This window comes from Plutella xylostella, chromosome 30 (genome assembly GCF_932276165.1).
Source record: "Plutella xylostella chromosome 30, ilPluXylo3.1, whole genome shotgun sequence".
NCBI classification, from domain to species: domain Eukaryota; kingdom Metazoa; phylum Arthropoda; class Insecta; order Lepidoptera; family Plutellidae; genus Plutella; species Plutella xylostella.
The window spans coordinates 5,535,281-5,554,291 of record NC_064010.1 but is presented as its reverse complement, the minus strand read 5'-3'; the positions used below and the strand labels follow the sequence as shown (position 1 = coordinate 5,554,291).

Sequence of the window (19,011 nt, the reverse complement as noted above, 5' to 3'; positions counted from 1 at the left end):
GGTTTAGACCATATTTATTCCAAATTTCATTCAAATCCGTCTAGTAGTTTTGGCGTGAAAGAGTAACGGACAGACAGACAGACATAGTAACTTTCGCATTTATAATATTAGTTAGGATAGTTAGGATTAGGATTAGTTAGGATAATGAACCACCAGAAAAAAAGACGTTGATTTCGTCACCTGTCGAAACGGCCCCTAAGCTAAGCTTAGTCACTCTTCGGCTTACTATATTATTATCACTTTTGCCATACGAAGATACTACGAAGAAGTAAGTACGTATGTTATGCACGTAATACACTGATCTATTATTCCCACCAATTATTTAGTAAACACCTGTAACACTGACATTGAAAATTAAATTTGCGAACTGAAGTCTCAACCGGGAAATATAACCACAAAACTGTAATGAGGCAAACAAGGAAATATTAGCATTACAAACAAACAAACTTTTGTTTCCAATGTGTCTCTGAATATGCTGCCATTGTCTTGAATGTTTCAGGAAGCGTTTCAGTAGACTGTGTTATCTTACTGAATATTTAGAAGTTATGCGAAAGCGATTAAATATTTGAGGTGTAAAGGTAAGCGTCGACCTATCGGTATCGTATTATTAATATATATACATAGGCGAACTTAATGCTAACAGCATTCTCTTCCAGCTAACAGAAACGATTTTCATAAATGTGAGGAGAAACGGCGTCGGCAATTCTGATGAAGTGGACGCACTTGCCTGTATTTCTGTACAAAGAATACTGAATGCGATGCGTCCGTTGGATACGATGCCGATAGGTCGACGCTTACCTTTAAAGTGCACTTTTGTTATTTTTATCCAAATTGAATTTTTAATTTTGTCCTGACCGGTCTTTGAAACGAGATACAAATTATAAATTAATTAATAAGATATTTATGGTGTTTAGGATTATTTAAATGAACCTTAAATCTTGACATTTAGATTTAACACTCACATTTAGATATAATTACTTTTAATATCTGTGTTAGTATCTAAAAGTTTAGTAAATAAATGTTGTTGACTAGTAAAATATTAAATTTTGCAGCAATATTTTGAACTAGCTGTTCCTGCGCGCTTCGCTTCGCCTTAAAAAGTTTTCCTGTGGGAATTCCGGGATAAAAAGTAGCCTTTGTTCTTTCCCAGGGTCTAAACCGCATGTATACCAAATTTTATTCAAATTCGTTCAGTCGTTAAAAAGTAACATACAGACAAAAGAGTAACAGACAGACACAGTTACTTTCGCATTTATAATATTATAGTAAGGATTCGGTTCGTTCATTGAAATTATTTTCTAATTATTTATCTTGTACTTTTCTGCACCCAACTTCCTCTAAATCCTGTTTTAGTTATACCTGGTTACATAATAATGTATTAAAAATGTCCTTTAATTGGAGGTCAAGCAGATATGACCGATAAATTGGTTGAAATTCAAATCAGCAGTTTTAATCTTTAATTAGAATTTTGTACATTTTTTTTCGTCTCAAAAAAAGCGACAACCGTTGCGGTAGACGAGTTCAAGAGTGGAGACTACGAATACGCAAATTTAACGAGGGGTTAATGTTTTAATGGGGTTTACGGAAACATAACACTGGCGAAAAGTGGGTGCAGCAATGTACCTCTGTCTACCCCGCAAGGGAGTACATTAGTACAAGGTGTGAGTGTTTGCTTTTTAATCTTAAATATAAAGATTATAAATCAATTAATTAATCAGAGTTATTAGGATAATCATTTGGTAAAACAGTGATTCAAATAAAATGTGATCTGCGACTAATTAACATAAACTAAAATACCTAGTTCATTTTTCTTTCACACTCACTTATCATTATATTGTCGCGCTGAACATAATTTCGCGCTGACACGTATAAAAATAAATCAGTAGAAAGAAAAATAAGGCATTAAGTATACCTAATTATACCCTCGGGTTTTCATGATTTGGTGGCTATTTCCTATGAAATGGTCAGTGACGTCAGAGAAAATAACTTTTGGGGTTTTACGGACTCTACAAATAAAAGCAGTTGGAACTGTACGCCTTGTTTTATTATTTTTTTATTAAACCTCTTTACATTTTTATTTTAAACTCTCTTCCATCCAAAGCTTGTCTGGCAGAGATTGCTTTAGGCAATAAGGCCGCCTTTTTGTATTGTTTTTATTTTGAAGGTAATTTCTTCTGTTTAAGGAAAAAAAAGGGAATTGTATTAAGATATTTCACTGATACGAGTATAATATGTTCAGAAAAAAACTGTATCAATATTACGACGAATGTTTGGACATTGACTTTGCTATAAATCGAAAAGCTTATAATTAAATACTTACATAGGTACAGTACAGTACTTATATTTAAATACTTAATATTCGAATGCCGGGGGTTGAACCCGGGACTCTAGCTATAGCAGATAGGATTACTCAAGGTCACAAACCACTACACCATTCAGTCTAACCGCCATATTTATAAAAAAAAAAAAAAAAACGCACTCACGCCCTGTACTAATGTACTCCCTTGCGGGGTAGGCAGAGGTGCATTGCTGCACCCACTTTTCGCCAGAGTGTTATGTTAGTCCTAATGTAATAGGGGGCGGGCCTTTTTCCATTTTACGGGCACATCCAAGACCCGAGAACAAATATCTGTGTTTAAACAAATATCTGCCCCAGCCGGGAATCGAACCCGGGATCATCGGCTCAGTAGTCAGGGTCACTAATCACTACGCCATTCGGTCGCCATATTTATCTAAGGTCACCAATCTATGTACATAGCTCCTCCTTACACCAGCATTATATCACAAGGGTAATGTAATTTGCTTTTCCCCATTAACCCTTTCATTGCCATCATAATTAGTCTAGCCGTGCACAAGGGGGCGTGTCCTTATAAGCCAACCGGGTAACTAGGTCAGTAGAGAGAAATAGCTCTTCAATATCATAAATAAGATAGATAAAGATGGTAATGTACGGCTGGTACACAAGGTAATTGTTGTTGAAATGACTGTTAGATTTGCAAGCCAAGATCATTGAAATTAGGATGCAAAAATATATAAAAATGTATCATTTATTTTGGAGAAGTAAGTTAAAGTAAATATTTATAGGTTCAGGGCCCCTACCGCTAAGTTAAAACGAAATAAAATTTACGAATTAATTATTGGCAAATTCGATACATTTTGAATCCGAAAATCATTGTCAAAACACGATGGATCCACAGTCTTTAGTCATACTTACATACATTTTGAAGAAATTTGCTGTTTTACTAAATCAGACTCCTATCACCACGTTGATAAACCTGAAACTAGTGGTTGTCATTTTTCATCTATAAGCTAAGAAGAAAAACAGCTGAACTCTTGTAAGTTCAAGATGTCAACTCAAGTCATCGGGTTCAATAAATAAAACGAAAGTTAATTCAAACAATAAGACACTCTCACACACCAAAGGTCCAATTATTTAACACCTACACACATTTGCGATCAAAAACCGAACCCTTTCGTTTTCTCTTCATTTTCCTTTCGCCTTGACCCAATTCTATTCAGACGTGTTGATCCAACTAGAGCACACGATCCATTGACCTCAGAATCAAAATCGAACAAAGGACTTGTCTCAAGACTGATCTTGTGACACACATTCTCGTGTGCATTAATAAATTCTGACATTGTCATGGTGCCTTTGCCTCGGTGCGAGTTTAAAAAAATAATCACATCGTCATTCAAATATTCATTCCGTTTTCAAAAACCGCGGCGCGCACACGTTCCATAAACGAAATATTTTAGTTTTTTTTTTAAGTTGGCGCGAAATAAAAGTGCTAAATTGCTCTGTAGAATGCCAACGGAAAATGCGTTCGGGAATCAGTGATACAAATAAATAAAATTAATAATCTCAAAATATTGTGCCATAACATAACAAACTGCAGTTTTAGAACGCAAGTGTCAAAAATGTTTCTAAAAATCGTATTTCTAAACGTATTCCTCCATTTAGCCGCAGCGAGTTACTACGATTTGTTCAGTAAGCTGAATTATTTGGACTTGTTTTCGAATAGAACTCGACCGTCGAAGTCGTTTTCTAACTACAACCTCTTTCCTTCTGGTTCTAAGTCTAACAAAGTGCAGTGTGGTACCAGAAGTGTGAACTTCAACCCGACAAGGAAGGCCAAGATTGTCGGAGGTTCAGAGATACCGTATGGCGCCTTTCCGTGGCAGGTATGGTTTTTATTTAGTCTATGGTCCACTGAAAGATAGTTTATAGGTTTTCGATTACACCATAAATAAGGTCAAAATATTAACTATTATCGTTATACTCATGATTACTCGATTCGTGTTGGGTATGAATTATCTATGCTCTCTTTGTGGCTTTACTGTGTATTAGTAAGGTCATTCACAGGGTGTAAATTATCCTTAGGCAAGTTAAATGTCAGATGATGTTTCATTATACCTTTTTTCACGAGGAAAGACAGCTGATACAAGCAAAAACTTCCCTTATTCGAATGTAATAAGGGTCCTGTCAGATGTCTTTCCCCGTGAAACAAGGTATAAATATAAGAAAATTGTTGATAGAATAGCCACAGCAGCGAATTGAACCCTTGACCCTTATTGACATTCGGTGTTATACCAACAGCGAGTTTTTTTTTCTGCTGACATAAAACATAATTTCACAATGATATTACACAAAAGAGCATCGCATCCATTATAATCGAACTTAAAATAACTGCCGATAGGTTGTAATAAATGAAGTTATGTAACTCAGCATCGAAAATTTATCAATGAAGCTCATTGATATTTTATCTGCTTCTTGCATTTAAATAGTCTCAAAAATAGTAAATAAAAAAATAACACTTTCAAATGTAATGAAAAAAAAAAAAAAATTATTAAATGAACTATAAAAAACAAGATCATATTTTTTTATAAATGCTGTAAACAGCGGAAAACTGTAAATTTTCACGAATGCGTAAAACCATCCCATACAGCGTGAATACTTTCACTTTTACACGAGTGTTATATTTCAAGATCACGGTCAAAGACTAGCTTTGCGGCTTTTCAATAGTTGATTGTTGTTTGTTTTTATTGTAATTTTCATGTGTGTAATGTGTATGACCACTGGATGGTGTAGTAGTTAGTGACACTGACTGTTATGTCGTAGGTGCCGTGTTCGGTCCCCGGCCGGGCTAGATATTTGTTTAAAGAGTTTTACTCGGGTCTGAAAAATCAAAGGTTTGTGATGTTGTGTGATTCCAACCCAAACGAGAAGATTATGGCAATAACCCTCTAGAAGTCGTAGTTGCATTTACTCATATTTTAATAACAAATAAAACGCCTTTTGACGCCTGAAACAAAAACGCTATGAATTGAGCTATCGTTTTTAGATTACTTACTTAAAATACACACATTAGATACATACACGGAGCGGAAAAAATAATGTGTACCTATTAAAACACCCGTCTGTGTGTTTAGATGAATGATTCGCCGAATTATATTAATTTAATGCAACAGTCATCGGTCAATCATACACACATTTACCTTATTATTTATTGCAATGTCCTCTGAGAGTAAGTTATGTAAGAAAGCAAATTATGTTGCAATATTATTTTATTGTGTTGGCTGCGGTTTTCGAGTATGATTTTGAGTTTTTATAATAACACTCATGCTCAACAACTCATAAGTCGTACATAACTTATTTCATCATCATCATCAAAGGGGTCTTTGTGTGTCGTATCATAAGACTTCTGTTTCTTTTTACATACGCTAATCTGAATGCCGATCGTTTCACTACAATGATAAAACTATAAAGTCTGTTTTTTAATCTCAGATACTAAATTGACAGATTCTGAACGGTCCATCACCAGTCGATTGTCCCGCCAATAGAACGATACTTTACTTAATCGCGGGACAATCGACTGTTGATGAACCGTTCAGAATCTGTCAATTTAGTATCTGAGATAAAAAAAAGACTTAAGTCTAGCTCTTGTATTTGTCACCAATACATTGAAATAATGATAAAACATTACCCACCTCCTTCGGCAGTCGAGTAAAAAACTAAAGATGATAAAAATTAATACACTTTTGATTTCAAGATTCTATTCTATTCTCATAGGGGGATTTCAAGATTAAAATTAACCGTTTTTGATTTTGGTTTAATCATTTATGCGGAAGCAATCCCAAAATAATTACGCTGTCGTAAACTCGGTAAGTATTTATAACACTGCTCATTGAAAGATTTTTATTTCGTTTAGATACTTAGTTATAAAAGGATATCATTATAAACTTGTAAGTTGTTAACACCTGTATGAAGTTTGATGATTTGGAAATAATTACACAAGCTTTGCTTTGCTCAGTTTTCCGCGGGAATCAGGGTTTTGAACTTTAAAAACAATACGAACTACCTAGATGGTATGTCACATAATTCAAAAACAAAGCTACCTACTGTCCATATTTTGTTTACTGTCAAACCGTTTTAATTTCAACCTAACGACGACCATTCTTACTACTACAATTAATAGAGTCACGAATAAATAAACCGAACTTATTTAAAATAACAGCTCAGTTTTAGAAGTAGGGCGTTATTTGTCGAGACATTTCTTTTGCACTGACATTCCATCTAGTTAGTAGTCCTTCCGTCGTCGATTCTTTTATGCTGAAATAATATGAATATGCAGTTTTCTCTGGGAATTTTTCTAAGTTGAAAGGTTTTGTCCCCGATGATGATGACCCCACACCCTGGTTCCAGGCGGAAGTCCAGATGCTGGACCTGGATCTCTGATTTCTAGGGACGTGAGGGGTTACAGCTAGGTTCCTTTCCTACACCCTGCTTCCCTACACGCTAGACCCACTAAAAACCTCTTTTCTATTCTGTGTGGGGGTGTAAGAACCTGCACCTAGCTCTCTCGAATGGAACCTTTATGCATGTCTGTAAGGTCTAAACTGCCTTCCTAAGCTTGGACCATTTCCCACCACGCTGGTCCACTGCGGGTTTGTGGGTTCACATAATCTAGATGTGCTAAATCTAGATTTGCAGGTTTCCTCACGATGCTTTCCTTCACCGTAAGAGCGATGGTATACATTGTACTTAAATTCAAAGAACTCATTGGTACATGTCAGTGCCGGGATTCAGACCCGCATCTCTGGCGTGAGTAGCAGCGCTTACCCAACTGAGCTGCCACCGCTCTGAGGACCTCCTACCTTCGTTGCAGGTGGAAGTCCAGATGCTGGACCCGGACAAGCTGTCGTTCGAGCACCACTGCGGCGGCGCCGTCATCGGGGAGAAGCTGGTGGTGTCCGCCGCGCACTGCTTTGACAGGGTGAGTATGGGTTTGACATAAGTATGACATCGTGGAAGAATGGTAACTGACAATCCACCAAGGACTTTGAAAGTCCTGGCAATCCATATGCTGCCTGTGTACCAGAGTTACTATGACAAGGTGAGTATGCGTTTGACACAGTATGACGTCATAGAAGAATGGTAACTGACAATCCTTTATAATCCTTTATCCAGTAAGGCTTTCGATAGAATAGACCACTCTTTACTTTTGTGCAAGTTACATAGGCTGGGAATTCATGGCGACCTTTTTCGTTGGTTTTCATCTTACGTTACCCGACGTTCTCAGGCTGTTGCTGTAAACGGATTTTTATCTCCGTTTACTGAAATATCCTCAGGAGTTCCCCAGGGGTCCCTTCTCGGGCCTCTCCTCTTTGTAATCTTCATTAATGACATAACATCTTGCTTTCAGCACTCTCAGCTTTTCCTTTTTGCTGATGATATGAAGATTGCAAAGAGGATCTGTAGCGCAGACGACCAAACTGACTTGCAGTCTGATCTATGTAGATTAGATAGTTATTGCTTGGCCAACAAATTGGATCTTAATGTTTCCAAGTGCTATCTGATCACTTTTACTCGCAAAATCCACCCTCTTCAGTTTGGTTACTCGCTGAAAAACACCGATTTAATAAGGGTCAATCAGGTCAGAGATCTGGGAGTTGTTCATGATGAAAAACTCTTATTTGATCATCACATTGATCAACTTATATCGAAGGCTAATAAATCGATGGGGTTCCTAATTAGAATATCTAGGAATTTCACTAAAATCAAAACTATAAAAATAATTTACTGTGCATACGTTCGGAGCATACTCGAGTATGCCTCACAAGTGTGGAATCCTAGGTATCATGAATACATTGACAGGGTCGAAAAAATACAAAAAAGATTTTTACGATACTTGTCCTACAGGACCGGTATAGCTGATCCCAGCTATGATGATCGCTGCAAGCGTCATCACCTACTTCCATTATCCAACCGCCGTCAAATAGCTGATATCATATTCTTTTTAAAAATTATTCACGGCTTAGTAGACAGCCCTGAGTTGCTTTCCTTAATTAAATTTTTCACTCCATCCAAGCAAATTCGTCAGCCGTCTTTGTTCTATGTCCCCCTTGTATCAAGTAACTACAGGCAGAACTCTTTCTTCTGGCGTGTACCTAATCTTTTAAATAATATATTGCGTGACCACAGTGACTTAGACATTTTTATAAATAGCATAGCATCTATTTCCAATGAGCTGGTTTCTGACTACTTTGGTTCTCATAAACTTAGTTAGTTTAATTTAGTTTGATTTCTTTGTAAGTCTTTGTTTTTTGTTTTATAATTTAACTCCCTCTATTTGTTATAAAGTTATGTGTATTTTTTAGATTAAGTCTAATTATAGCTTTAGTTAACTCTCTCTATACTACCTAACTAATCTACATAGAGGTGGAAACTTGTGAAACATAAGCTACCCTGACATTGTTATCTACAAAATAAATTAGTTAAGTTTTCCTAATATAGTAAAATAAAAATAAAAAAAAATAAAATAAAATCCGTAGGCTTCAGCTTCCATCCCTTGTAGCTGCGATGCAGTTTGTCTATAGTCAGCCTTAATGTCTATGGTCGTAAGAGGCGCATGAATAGATGGATAGTGATAACGTTATTTGACTTTTTCGAACCACCCGGTCTCATAGTCATATACGTCACCAGTGGCGGGTTAAAAAGAATTGACCCAAGACATGTCTTCTTCAAATCCACTGGCTATTAAATAACTAGACTCGTATCATCTTCCAGCAACCCCTGCAGCTGGAGCAGCTGCGCGTGGTGACGGGCGAGCACCGGCTGAAGGTGCAGGACCAGTACGAGACCAGGTTCCTGGTGGAGAAGCTCATCCTGCACCCGGAGTTCAGGAAGAGTGAGTGTCGTTATCCTGGTTAACCTGGCGTGGGATGGCTTCCTTCCTACCGGACCAGCCAAAGAGGACCGCTAGCAGCTACAGTTCCACCACTGCACGGACACATTAGAAGCGTCGCTCGCCTGTTAAATATCTGTTAGATCTACACAAGTAACGCCACATTTGAAGGGCGAGCAACGATGATTGTGGATTGTTAGTAAAATTGCTAAATTGGTAGCGTTCCTTATAGGTATGAAGATGTTTTATGTAACGCTGATAGCTCAGCGTTACATAAAACATCTTCATACCTATAAGGAAGCGCTGATGATTAGTGCCGTATCAATGGGACTTTATTATTCTTATAACTTCTAACGGCTTCTAATCTAACAGATCCAACAATAATGCACTCACCTTGACCTAAGATAAAACCCCCCTCTCCAACCTTCCAGACGGCCGTCACAGCAACGACATAGCCCTGGTGGGGATCCGAGGCCGCGGCTCCCTCGGCATCCAGTTCAACTCTCACGTGAGGCCCATCTGTCTCCCGGAGAAGACCTCTGAGGCTGGCCAGTGGTGCACTGTCAGTGGGTGGGGGTATGAGGATGGTGAGTTGATGGGAACATTGTTATTATCACTGTAGTGCTCGCTGACTCGTATATAGGTGTCTCGTAAATAGTGGACCAATGGAAAAGGGTGGACTTCGGGGGTCAATGTGAACAAATTTTATTTTGATTGTCCCCTGGTTGACCCTGAGTCACCCCCGGTTGGTCCACTATTTACGGGACACTCTGTATAGCTGATGTCGTCGATGACAAAAACTTGGGCTGGGACTATATTTATTACCCCTGGTGAAAGCACTAGCCAGTCAGTTTAGTTATCAGGTTCTTGTAAACACGAACATTCATGTGTTGGGCGCCCTCCTGCCCACCAGACTGATACTAGTCAGGTATCTTGCAGTGGGTGGACGAGAAAGGAGTGATGAAGAATGGCCGAGATAGACTTTACGTATACTGAATTGGAGGGTAATTGGTTGATTGTGAATCAAGGTATAGCAAAGTAACATTCATGCAGCATAAGCAACACCAGAGTAAATAATATTTTTATGAAAGCCCCTGATGGAAAACTAAAGTAAAAATATAGCGCCTGTCATAACTTTATAGCACTATAAACTTTATCAAAACTAACTCTTTGCTCACACCAACCAACCAGGCACCACGAAAACATCTTCACTGAATAAGCAACTTTATCCCAATTTCAGAGAGCACAGAATCCTTCGCTCCAGTTCTCAGAGCCGCGGCCGTGCCAGTGTTAGACCTTGCCACTTGCAGAAAGAGCCAAGTGCTGGGAGGCAGGCAGCAGGCGATACTCGACTCTATGCTTTGTGCAGGTAAATCTATTTTATCTAGCCATATTTTTAGAAGACAAGGTAGAGGACCTTCAAAAAGCAATAACGAAAATGTTCCATGGAACTAAAAAACGTTCCAAAAATTAAAAATGAAAATAAGGAAATTCTCTCTACTATGGTAACGCACCTATCTTCTCAACTAAAAGTTGACCTAGAGACGAAAGACATAAAGGACATCTACAGGACCTCGTCGAAGGCTGATAAAACACCCATTGTTGTTGAATTCTCGTCATATATATTGAAGACCGACCTGATGAATGCAGCGAAAAAATACAATATAATGAATAAAAACAACAAACTGAATGCCTCACATTTGGGTCAGCAATCAAATAGTGCCCCCATATACCTCTCTGACCACCTTACCCAAAAGGGTAGTAGGCTATTCTACCTGGCACGCGAATTGTCAAAAGCACAAAATTACAAATATTGTTGGACCTCTCTCGGAAACGTTTTTATTAGAAAGGACGAGAACGCTCCAATAATAAAAATTATTAATGAATCTCAAATACCTACAAAGATTAAGTGAGAACATTAAATGACTACTCAACTTAATTCGTATCTGTAAAGATTTCTTGCATGTTAGTAGTTTAAGTATGTATGTTATAGTCTTAGTCACAAATAATTTTACTGTATGGCATTTCCTAGTAACCTTTACTCTCCCTAGATACTCATTTACAAACTATGAATCGTTTAACGAATTCCAATGTATACCCAAACCGAATATCACAATGTTGAACCATACTATGATAGTAGTTATCTACCCAACTGACTTGTACTGTAGATGTTTACTATGTTGCTGCACCTTGTCTAACCATGAGCACATCGCTAATGACTATTTGATTCATAAATGTTACTGTGGATAATCTATTTCAAACAAGTAAGGATGTAGACAATTTTCTAGTCGCTCAGTCTATTCATTGTATACCAGAAGAAAGCAAAAATCACATCGAATTAAAAAATCATCTCACAGTACTTACCCAAAATATAAGGAGTATTCATAAAAACTTTGATGCATTCCAGGTAACACTAAGCGCACTTAATTTTGATTGTGATGTGATTATTCTGACCGAATGTCGCCTTAATAATAGACCTGTACCTCCATCAATCCTTAACTATGATACTCACTTTACTAAAAACAATTTAAATCAGAACGATGGCGTGGTATTTTATGTAAGAAACTCATTAAAGTATGAAATTGCTGAACCAAATATAAAAAATGCTTCATGTCTAGCACTAACTATGACTGACACGGTTATTATTGGCATTTACAGAACACCTTCTATCAAAGACTGTCACGATTTTACATCTTCTCTCTCGCTGCTACTCAGTAAATATGAAAAATACCCAAACATAATTGTAACCGGGGATATCAACATTGATATAAAATCAGACAATGTTGACAGTAATAGTCAAAACTATTTAAACACCTTAGCGTTTCACGGTCTTCTTCCAGGTCATAAACTTCCCACTCGTGCCAAAATGTGTTATGACCATATGATGTTAAAATCTGACCAGACTGCAAAATCAATAGTCCTTAGTAATGCCCCGACAGATCACTCTACGGTTCTATTAAATTTCATGTCCATCTCAACGCACAACACTATCCAGAGAACAAAAACTGTTTTAAACATTAATAACGCTGTAATGGATCTGAAACAATGCAGTCTTAATAAGATACTAGACATATCAGACCCGAATGAGGCATCTGAAACGCTTGTCGCTGAAATCACCACAGTCATCCACAACAACCAGAAAACCATAGTAATCCCTACGCGTAAACGCTGTATTCAGCCATGGATTACTTCAGGAATATTGAAATGCTTACGGCATCGCGATAAATTACACCGTAAATCAAAGGATAATCCTGATAACTTAATCTTACAACTTACATATCGGCGATACAGAAACTTCTGTGGGAACCTGGTTCGTAAACTTAAAATAAACTACGAGAGAGAACAATTAAACAGCGCTGGAAGAAACTCCAAACACATCTGGAAGGCAATAAAATCTATTTGTAATATTCAAAAAAACAAAACAAATGACTCTCGAAAACTATCATCATTAATGTCATCTCCTTGTGATTCTGCTAATCTAGTTAACAAACATTTCACTAACGTCGGCAGACTGCTAGCTGAAACTCTTCTTAAGTCACCTTCTCTTAATAACATAAATTACAGTAACATAAAAACTCCAGTCAATTCTTTTACTCTAATTAATCCTGATCCTATTGAAGTAATTGATATAATTAATTGTTTACCTAATAACTCAACAACAGGCGTCGATAATATACCAACAAATCTTTTAAAAGCTGCTAAATATATACTCGCACCAATTCTGTGTCATATTTGTACTATCTGCTTCGATACGGGGCTCTTTCCCGACATCTTTAAGAAGGCTGTGGTAACCCCCATTCATAAAGCCGGAGATAAAGCTGATGTAAACAACTACAGGCCAATATCTGTACTACCTGTGATATCTAAAATTATAGAAGCTTATAAACAATCGCCTAAAAAACTATCTTGAAAAAAATGAACTTCTCTCGCCAAACCAATATGGATTCCGAAACGGTATTTCTACCGAAGACGCCGTATCCGCATTAGTAGAAGAGGTCGCAGTCCAACTTGACAAAGGCAACAAATGTGTCGGAGTCTTTCTAGACCTAGCAAAAGCTTTTGACACCGTATCTGTTCCTCTTCTACTCGAAAAACTATACACCTTCGGTATAAGAGGTTTACCCCACGCCCTTTTATCAAACTACTTAACACATCGCTCTCAACAAACAAAGCTTGGAGAGTATACCAGTGATGCAGCCCACGTAACTTATGGTGTTCCTCAAGGTAGTGTCCTCGGCCCCACACTTTTTCTCCTATACGTGAATGATCTTTGTAATTATACACTTCCAAACTGTAAAATTTATACTTATGCCGATGATACAGCCTTAATATTTCATGCAAAAACATGGGAACATCTACAAAACATTGCGGAATCTGGAATATTCACTATATCTAATTGGCTCCGTAAGAACTTGCTAACATTAAATATTAACAAAACTAACTTCTTACCCTTTTCCATCCGAAAAAATACACAGCCCGACCTTAATTTTAACTTAAAAGTTCATATATGTGATAGCTCAAATAACTTGACATGCATGTGTGAAAACATTAACCGAGTCACTCATGTAAAATATTTGGGAATAACAATTGATAACCACCTTCAGTGGGAATCACATATCCTTAACAACGCAGACAGGATAAGAAAATTAATATGGATTTTTAAAAAACTTAGAAAAGTTGCAAATGAGAAACTAATATTGTCCACATATAAAGCACTCGCTCAGTCAATTATCAGCTACTGTATCCCAGTATGGGGCGGAGCCGCCAAAACCCATTTAATATTGCTGGAGCGTGCACAGAGAGCATTAATTAAGATTATGTATTTTAAACCTATTTTATTTCCTACCTTTCACTTATACAATTCATGTAAATTACACTCAATTCGGCAAATTTACATCATAACCTCAGTAATAAAAAAACATAAAGTAACACCTTTTATCCAAAATCACATGCACAAACGTAGGAATGACATAGTATGCAATGTCCCAAACTGTAATACAACTTTTTATCAAAAACAATTAACATATCAGTCTTGCACTATTTACAACAAGCTTAATAGAATAGCGCGGAAGGTAGCGGGAAGCCGCTGGATGCAGATGGCGGGTGACCGTTTGGGGTGGCGATCGTTAGGAGAGGCCTATGTCCAACAGTGGACTACGGAAGGCTGAGAGAGAGAGAGAGAGAGAATAGAATACTTAAAATTTACCCAAACACAATAACAGAAATAAAAAAAGTATTATCTTTGTATTTACTAGATTTAACCTATGATGACACTGAAAACATTGTAAATTGAGCATAAGGTATACTTAGTTCTTCATATTATTATTATTTTTTTTTTGTAACTACCTTTTCATACCAAAATAAAATGTGTAATGCTTAGTTATAATATTTCATGGGAAGTGTAATTATTACTAATTAAATTAAATTAAAGATTGCCATCTTCATTTATAAATTTTAAGAGTATGTATTATGTATGTATGAGTCTTTTTAGTTTAATTTTATTATTGTTCATTTTGTAACACGTGCTGGTAGTGGGGCGGAGTACCCAGTAATACAGGTTTTAAACCTAGCACAGGGGCTCTGGCTATTTTATTGTATTGAATTGTTTTGAACAATAAACTATTTTTCATTTTTCATTTTCATATAAATTGCGTGTTGATGTCATGTTTTGTTGATGGTCAAGTTCAATGTTCTTTATTTTGTAATCAGCTGTTCTTTCATGATAGGTATTTTAGGGTGGGTTGCACCATTTAACTTTAACTATTACAAACGTCAAATCTCTTGAAGATTGATCTCTCTCGTCAAGGGATTTGACGTTTGTAATAGTTAAAGTTAAATGGTGCAACCCACTCTTAGAGTAGCTTGGTTTAGCAGATAGCCCAGTAGGCCGGTAAATTTGGTAAATTTTAGAATAATTTAACTAATATCAGTAAATAATGTTATGTGATATCTTTTTCCAACGCGGTACCATCAATGGGGCTCAGGTACTTTGAAAAGCATACATAGGACTGAATTTGACCGAAGTAAATACACCACAAATAACCGTTATCTACATGACTTTTGACACAAACGTGGAGTTTTCCTTGTATAAACAAAAAAATGCATTAAGGGAAAAACCCTGGTTAGTGCAGGACTGATACCGTATCCCTCAGAACTATTTACATCCTACTAATGTTATAAACGTGAAAGTTGTTTGTTATTCTTTCACGGGATTACGGCTGGACCAATTCTTATGGAATTAAACATGTAGTGAGCTGGATTAAATCAAAAGCTTCCAACAGGAAAACCTTTTAAAATCATCCTATTCTCGCAGGAACAGCTAGTGAGTACACGATAAGGAGTTGATGACGCTAGCCGTATAATCTTATAATGTACTTATCCGAGTTGCAAGATATTCTAAATAAATATATTAAGTACCTACCTGACAATGTAGCACAGGGCGCTATTAAGACGTGACAAGAGTTCTCCGTCCCGCTCGCTCTTGAGGCTCCGCGAAGTGAGTGAGCGCGATGCAAAACTTTTGTCACGTCTTAAATGCGCCCCGTACTAGCCCTTCTGCAGTTAATTCACCCCTAACTCCATCCCAAACCACCCTATATCCAAGATGTCGTTGTTCCATGATTCACCCCCAACCTCTATTTCTACTCTATCTTTTCATGATCATCAATGTTCTGTACATCCATCCCTTTCCGTCCCCAGGCGTGCTAGGCGGCGGCGTGGACGCCTGCTCCGGGGACTCCGGGGGCCCGCTCGCCTGCGCACCCCCTGCTGGCCGCTGGCAACTCCTCGGCGTGGTCTCATGGGGCGCCGGCTGCGCGCGCAGGTAACTTTGCATGTAATTATAAGACGGCTGACTGGTGTAGTGGTTAGTGACCTTGACTGTTATGCCGAAGCTCCCGGGTTCGATTCCCGGCTGGGGCAAAAATTTGTTGCTGTGCTAAATCTAGAAATGCAGGTTTCCTCACGATGTTTTCCTTCACCGTAACAGTAGTGGTATACATTGTACTTAAATTCAAAGAACTCATTGGTACATGTCAGCCCCGGGATTCGAACCCGCATCTCTGGCGTGAGAAGTGGGCGCTTACCCGACTGAGCTACCACCGCTCTTAGTGCACGCGATTTACGCGCGTATTTTGAATTCGCTCGATGCTTGTGGACGCGATGTATTGATGTCTAGTATCTCAACTACGCGCGTATGAATTCGCGCGAAACGATTCGCGGCGAATTCGCCCCTTCTAGCCGCGAAGTCGCGCCGTGAATTCGCGGCGTGAATCTACGCCGTAGTGTAGATGTTGTTCGCGCCTTCGCGTTCGCGGTTCGCAGCGCTTCCCGTCCGGTGGCGGTTTTTTGGCCCGCGACAAAGGGTCCGCGACGCGCGAACGCGAACGCATCTACACTCGCTGTTTTATCTATATATTTTCATTGAAGTTGCGAACAACACTGCGAAGCTTCGTGAGTGTGGAGGAACACAGTTACGCGCGAACCGTGACGTAAATTCACGCCGCGAATTCACGGCGCGAGTGTGGAGCGCGCACATGTTATAATTATAATGATATCTGTTTATACCTACACTTGATTTGTACGTCCAACTCCGACAGAATATAGCGCTAAATTAAAAAACCCTACCATCATGTTGTACCTATGTTTCACAAATAAATAATTTTGAATTTGAATTTGCAGGGCCCGCCCGGGGGTGTACACCAGGGTGTCTTCCTATGTGGGCTGGATAAGGAGTGCTGCGGGGAAGAATGGTTATAGCATTTCTTAGGGAGGTGTCGGTGGATAGGAAGCTAAGTTTTATTGGAGACTTAACTCATTGTAAATTTTTGCTATTGAACTGTTTTTTCCCTCTCTGTCAAAAAAGCAATTTGTTCTTAGCTAGAGAACAAAACAGTTCAATAGCTAAAACGTCCTGTAACTTTTGTATGAATAAGGGGTATAGAAATGAAGCAAAACGTTACGTATATTTGTATAGGCTAGCTTCTCACGTAGGTACCTACTGATTGATTGTCTGCAGGCCAAGTAACTAATGATTTTTAGTAAATTACCAACAACCTCACTAATTTACCTCTATATATAATACACTCATGAGCAATGAAAAAGTTGTGTTGCAGAAAATAATTTAACGCTAATGTTGACCTTAAATTAATTGCTGCCTTGCTTTGTCAGTATGTATACGGACAGAAAGTGACAGACATAGATTTAGGTGGAATTTCACCTAACGCTAAACGTTTTTAGTAGCCTGTCAAACGTCAGAACAGAATTTTAAATATACTTAGCGTTTGGTAAAAGTGGCCCTTAATGTCGACGCATTAGCTTAAAGTTTCTTTCTGTAACTCAGCTTAAGTTAGCATTTTCCGTTTAGTAGTAATCTAGTATGGACACTGGAACTTTTAGGTTGCTCGCGATTGTACTAGTACTTAAGCATAGATAAAATTAGTCCATCATCATTATGTACATTTAATCGAGATTTTCACGATAAAAGTATATACTCGGTTAAGCCTGCTCATAATAATAATTACAAGTATTAGGAAGATGGAAAATGATCCAAATTTTCTTTCAGGCTGTCGTTTTTCGATAGTATTTGGATCAGTGACTCGGACCGAGCATACTCTTACGTTGGGAATACTCGTTGTATTATTTGCCATCAGTATAAATAAATAAATAAATATGTGGGGACGTCTCACACACGGCCATCCGACCCCAAGCTAGGCAGGACCTGTGTTATGGGTGTCGGACAGCTGATATATCTACACAAATACATAGATAGATAGATACTAAATATAAATATCAACACCCAAGACCCGAGTACAAATATCTGTCTTTAAACAAATATCTGCCCCAGCCGGGAATCGAACCCGGGACCTTCGGCATAGCAGTCAGGGCCACTAACCACTACGCCATTCGACCGTCACTACGCCATTCGACCGTCGAAGTATTTTAAAGTGTCATGTATCTACTAAGTATATTTTATTGTTATGTTAATGCCAAAGATTTTAGTTGATAACTTTACATACGTACTCCTAAACCTAGGTAGACTTAAGGTGATGTAAGTCTTGTAAGCGTCAACCTTTCGGTATAGTACGTTTTTTCAAATTCAAATGGTTTAATCGACGTAAAATTTTACAATTATTTGTCGATAGTCATCTACCACCATTTCACAAAGGCCCCGTCATTGAGAAGGAAAGAAATGACGTATCGCATCAAACGGATTTTCATAAATATATGGAGAAACCGTGCGGCGTCGGCAATGCCGATGAAGTGGACGCATTTATTTGTGTGAATTTCTATAGACAGTATACTGAATACGATTCGTCCGTTGCGTACGATAACGAAAGGTGGTCTCTTACCTTTAAATTTAAGTTAGCCTTTTTGTCAATTTATCCGGCTGAAGGGTGTCCCACGCTTCGTTTCAGCGTAATATTAACATCAAATAACTGATGATAAGTTGTAGAATCGTTACAATAATTAAAAATTTAATTAGCATATAAGTGTAACTTAGGTACTAAAGCCTTATATTAAGGAAGTACTCTAGTAGAGTAAATAAGATGAAATTAAATATTAATTGATTAAAATGTATTGTCTTTTATTATTATTCATTAGAGGTCATGATTTTAAATATTCCTTAAGAGTTCTTTAGTACACTTTGACCCCTCTTTGATCATAAATATGCTAAGGTTGTCTTGAAAAAATCACTTTAAGCGATAAGACCGCCATTTTTGTACATATGTGTTAGTATTTAAGTTAAGTAGGTAAGTTTATTTTATGTGTGTGTAAAAATAAAGAATATTCTATATATCTATCTAGATATCATTCCAAAAAAATA

At 37.7% G+C, this 19,011-nt stretch overlaps 1 protein-coding gene across 1 annotated transcript; it reads left to right on the top strand.

Moving 5' to 3' along the window:
- The first annotated feature begins 3,842 nt into the window (after positions 1–3,842).
- On the top strand, positions 3,843–16,953 carry LOC105395289 (trypsin). Its single transcript, XM_048631950.1, has 7 exons — positions 3,843–4,182; positions 7,167–7,274; positions 9,068–9,188; positions 9,617–9,772; positions 10,426–10,554; positions 15,885–16,008; positions 16,866–16,953. The coding sequence occupies exons 1-7, from the start codon at positions 3,919–3,921 to the stop codon at positions 16,951–16,953; spliced, it is 990 nt and encodes a 329-aa protein (XP_048487907.1). The 5' UTR covers positions 3,843–3,918.
- Positions 16,954–19,011: the final 2,058 nt, after the last annotated feature.

Bases quoted from the DNA above. Each gene is read 5' to 3' on its own strand.
- LOC105395289 (XM_048631950.1), top strand. From the start codon at position 3,919: ATGTTTCTAAAAATCGTATTTCTAAACGTATTCCTCCATTTAGCCGCA. The intron at 9,773-10,425 runs GTGAGTTGATGG...TCCCAATTTCAG, and splicing joins TGGGTGGGGGTATGAGGATG to AGAGCACAGAATCCTTCGCT. The intron at 10,555-15,884 runs GTAAATCTATTT...TTCCGTCCCCAG, and splicing joins CGACTCTATGCTTTGTGCAG to GCGTGCTAGGCGGCGGCGTG.